General features: G+C 41.7%; 1 protein-coding gene across 1 annotated transcript; it reads right to left on the bottom strand.

The window, feature by feature from the left end:
* Positions 1 to 1374: 1374 nt before the first annotated feature.
* Positions 1375 to 1718, bottom strand: RB195_003068 (uncharacterized protein; the record flags this gene model as incomplete). Its single annotated transcript, XM_064200580.1, has 2 exons — positions 1375 to 1424; positions 1514 to 1718. 2 exons carry the CDS (start codon positions 1716 to 1718, stop codon positions 1375 to 1377), a joined length of 255 nt encoding a protein of 84 aa, XP_064056461.1.
* Between the last annotated feature and the right edge of the window lie 2636 nt (positions 1719 to 4354).

Raw genomic sequence — 4354 nt, 5'->3', positions numbered from 1 at the left:
AGACTACGTAGTAAATGTGATATGGATACGTTCAAGACTTTGTAGTAAAGTAAAAAAACTTCTCAATTGCTGTGGATTCCTGAAAATTAAATTTTAAAAACTTGTTACTATTGCTTTTTGAAGGCATCACACGACGAATCTGAGGTGGTGCAGATTTCAGGTGGAGTATTCTTATAAGGGATAATAGATTAAGGAGAGGAGGGTGATTCCGTCCATTTCTTCCTAATTGCCGTAAAAAACGGCCCGGAAGATGTAGCGCTGCACAAGACTGGGGAGCTCCAGGCGAACTTATTGTAGAAAATAGTGAGCCAGAACGCCCAAAGCCGTATCTTCCGGGCCGTTTTTTTACGGCAATTAAAAAGAAATGGACGGAATCAGCTCCCTTCACAACCTACGACTCCGTATAGACATAACTCAGCCGAAACTCGCACCACACCAAATTCGTGACGTGATGCTTTTAACTACGAGATCACAACGTAGTCAGTTTCGAGATTCACTGTCCTTAATCAATATTTTGCTCGACTACAGTATTTAGTCCATATTATTGCAATCATATAGCAATTACACATCGATCGAAAAGTTTACGTACCGATCGAAACATTTCATATTGATCAGTGTTACCAAGAAATGGACGGAATCACCTCCCTCCATAACCTATACGAATACTCCACCTGAAATCCGTAACACCTCAGATTCGTGGAGTGATACCTTTAAACTTTTTTTTTGATTACAAGATAGAAGCACAGTGAATCATCGATTTTTGGGAAGCAAATCACCACACTGTCTTATTTCTAGGATCGTTCCGAGCAGAAAATTTCGGATGATTTGGACGTGTTTGCATCCATCGGAATGTACCGTAACTGGTTATTAAGTAATATAAAACAACTATTATAAAAAGTGCTATTATCCCTGATATTATTGTCGTTAAAGGGAAATTCGTTATTATTACCCATGTAGGACGGAAAAAGGACTGGAAATTTGAAAGGAACTGTATTTATTTGTCCTCTTACGCGCACTATTTCTAAACCGACCATGTTGCGAACTTATGGAACCTGCATACGTCCTGTATTGACCATAACAGTCCTTGTTTTTTCTTGAGCTTTGCATGTTGTTTTTCTGGAAATTGTTTACAACGGTAACATATTGATCTTGAACACGTACTAAGCGACCATAACTCTAAGTTTTGCTGAACAAGCTTCACTGAACTTCAGAAATCAACAACTTGCACAGATTTATGAATCAATTGTTAATTTTGATGAAAGTAATGGATTCAGTTGAATAGCGTAGTTTCCCGGCATGATTTATGGGAACAAAAATGCAAATGTTCACACTTCATTTATTAAGCGTACATACAGTACCTCCGCTCGCTCGAAATCATCCTGCCCTGATATTGAAATGGAGTGAGTTTCCCCCTTGCTTTGGACCTGAATAAAAATAATAGTAGTTCGTTTATCACCTCCACCTATATCTGCTAACATCAATAATCCCAGTTTCCTCATGAGCTAGCACCTACCAGCAGCAGTGATTCCAAAATTAACTATAGGGATTAGTGATCCGAGAAGACCACCTAGTCCACCTAATGGTAAGCCTCCTAGAGCAGCGCCTCCCGCGCCTGAAAGAAGGCCTGGTTGAGCACCGCCCGGCAGACCACCAAATTGTGGATGAGCCACTACACAAGACGTCAGTATGGCTAGCAGTCCAACCTTCACAGAAATCATTCCTGAAAAGAAGGAAAATAACGGATATGTTCAAGAGGTGTTCCAAATTCGCAACTTTTTCGTATACGAAACGTCAAGAGAGTTTTTCCACAATGAAAATACGGGAAACACTTATAAAAAGTTGTAGAAAATTCTAGGGAATTGGTTCTGAGCAGCATAATTTGCTAGAGCACATCAAACGACCATTTTTCATTTATTTTTTCGATACCATTCTACGCGCACTTCGGCTTTTAGGATAAATTAAAAATTAAAATTCAGAGTTTTTTGTTTCCTATGTGCTATCCGCTTTCCGACGCATCTACACATGGGGCCGTAAGGACGCAGGCCTATGAAGCAAAGCGTGAATTCCATCTAAGCATTTTTATGCGAAAAAAAGATGAAAATCAAGAAAAGAGGAGCTAAGACGGAAATGCTGATTGCATGGAAACGAAGAAGATTGTGTAGTGAAGTAAAAAAAAATTCTTACTCTACTGTGGATTCCTGAGGAAGAAACTGGAAAACTTGCCACTATTGTCTTTTAAACTTTTTTTCAATTACAAGAATGAATCATTGGTTGTTAGGAAGCAAATCACCAAACTACCTTACTTCTAGGTTCGTTCTGAGCAGGAAATTTCGAATGCATCTATACATGGGCCCGTAAGCGTTCAGCCCTATGAAACAAATGCGTGAATTCTATCTAAATATTTTCATGCAAGAAAAAAAGATGAAAAACAAGAAGAAACGAGCTTAAACGGAAATACTGGAGTTGAGGAAATACGGCTGCAAAATACAGTTCTGGTTCCATGTTGAGCTAAATTGAAAAAGCGAACGGTTTGACTCCAGTTTGTTGACTCATAAGACATTGAAGCACGTAATATTCAATAGATTTTCTGAGGTACGAGCATCAAAAAACTGGTTGTGGAAGAAGAAGAACTGGACGAATTCCTTCTTTATCTGGTGTTATAAATACTCAATGGGAACTTAGTTGAAATCATCACTTTTATGTACTTGTTGGTAGCTATGAGATCTGAAACTAGACTTAGAATTTTCTTTGTTAGGCGGATAAAGCGTTTGATTCGCGTTCGACTCCTCCCTTTGAGGCTCTGAAGAAGGGAACTCGCAGAAACGTTCGTCAAGGATAACGGATTACAACAACAACCTCGTGTACGGCTCAACTTAAAGGCTTCGAGCGTTCCGGCGCGCTACTTTCTACGACGAGCTCGATTGGAGCGCGCCAGCCTTGTGCACGCGCCGCATCTTCTCGCTGTTTCTTAAGGCAATTAGGAAGAAATGGACGGAATCACCCTCCTCTTCATAATCTACTATACGCCGTATACGAATACTCCACCTGAAATCCGTACCACCTCCGATTCGTGGGGTGATGCCTTTAATGACATAAATAGTGAATCGTCGTCATCGTTGAGGTTTATTGAAAGATAACATGGAATGGTAACTGTTATTTTTAAGGGTTAAGTTTTTAGAGAACACGAATTTTATTCTAGAACTATCATGATATATATTAACGGGCTTATTCTGTCACGTGTGTGTGTGTGTGTGTGTGTGTGTGTGTGTGTGTGTGTGTGTGTGTGTGTGTGTGTGTGTGTGTGTGTGTGTGTGTGTGTGTGTGTGTGTGTGTGTGTGTGTGTGTGTGTGTGTGTGTGTGTGTGTGTGTGTGTGTGTGTGTGTGTGTGTGTGTGTGTGTATGTGTGTGTCAGTCACGAAATTCAAAAAGAGGGTGCGACGGGTCCACAATCGCCAGATACCTACAGAATGGGTTGTGATGGGTCCCGCGGCGTCGGGTTGGCGGGCCGGCGCCAGAAACCTATAGAAAGGAATGCGACGGGTCCACCGGCGTCGGATTGGTGCGCCGGCGCCAGATAGCTATAATATGGGGTGCGGCAGATCCTCACAGCGTCGGATTAGTGCGCTGGCGCCAGATATCTATAGAAGGGGGTGCGACGGGACCACCGTAGTCAGATTGGTGCGCCGGCGCCAGATACCTAAAGCGGGTGCGAGGGGTCCACCGGCGTCGGGCTCGTGCGCCGGAGCCAGATAGCTACAAAATGGTGTGGGGGGATTGGTGCGTAATTACTTCGTGTGGATGACGCAAATGATGGATGGTTGTTTTATAGCCGTGGCCACTGGGCGCTTTGCTTTTCGCCTTTATGACTCCTCCGTGTGTCTATCTCCTTCTTCGTTCTCCTCAAGTTGGTAGCACGCCGTTCTCAGAAAGTGGAAACGCGCATGCAAACTATTGCGTAAATAGTAGCAAAATGTTTATGTGATCTGACGTGGAACGTTATCTTTATCAGTAGGACGATGTCTTTCACGTCATTTTATGCCAAAACATCATTCTTTGGTAACTGTTGGGGGAAAACAGGAGAAAAACCTATATTTCGAGTGATACTTTCAAATTTTGTGTGTAATATATTAATAAGGAGTGTTTAAAGCTGAGTTCGAATGTTTTCCGAAAATAGAACTGACGCTTTTAGAAAAAATACTATGAAATCCTTCGCCTTTAGTTATAATATAAAAAAGGAAGGAAGATTGTTGGACATACACGAGTCCAATTTCATAGAAAACGGCACCAATATTAATTTTCGCTGATCAGTGAAGCGAGCGAAGCAAACACCACAGAAAGTCTGAAGTTCGGCTTT

Source organism: Necator americanus, chromosome IV (genome assembly GCF_031761385.1).
Source record: "Necator americanus strain Aroian chromosome IV, whole genome shotgun sequence".
Lineage (NCBI taxonomy): Eukaryota > Metazoa > Nematoda > Chromadorea > Rhabditida > Ancylostomatidae > Necator > Necator americanus.
The sequence above is the reverse complement of the archived record's forward strand: the minus strand, read 5'-3'. Positions and strand labels throughout refer to the sequence as shown.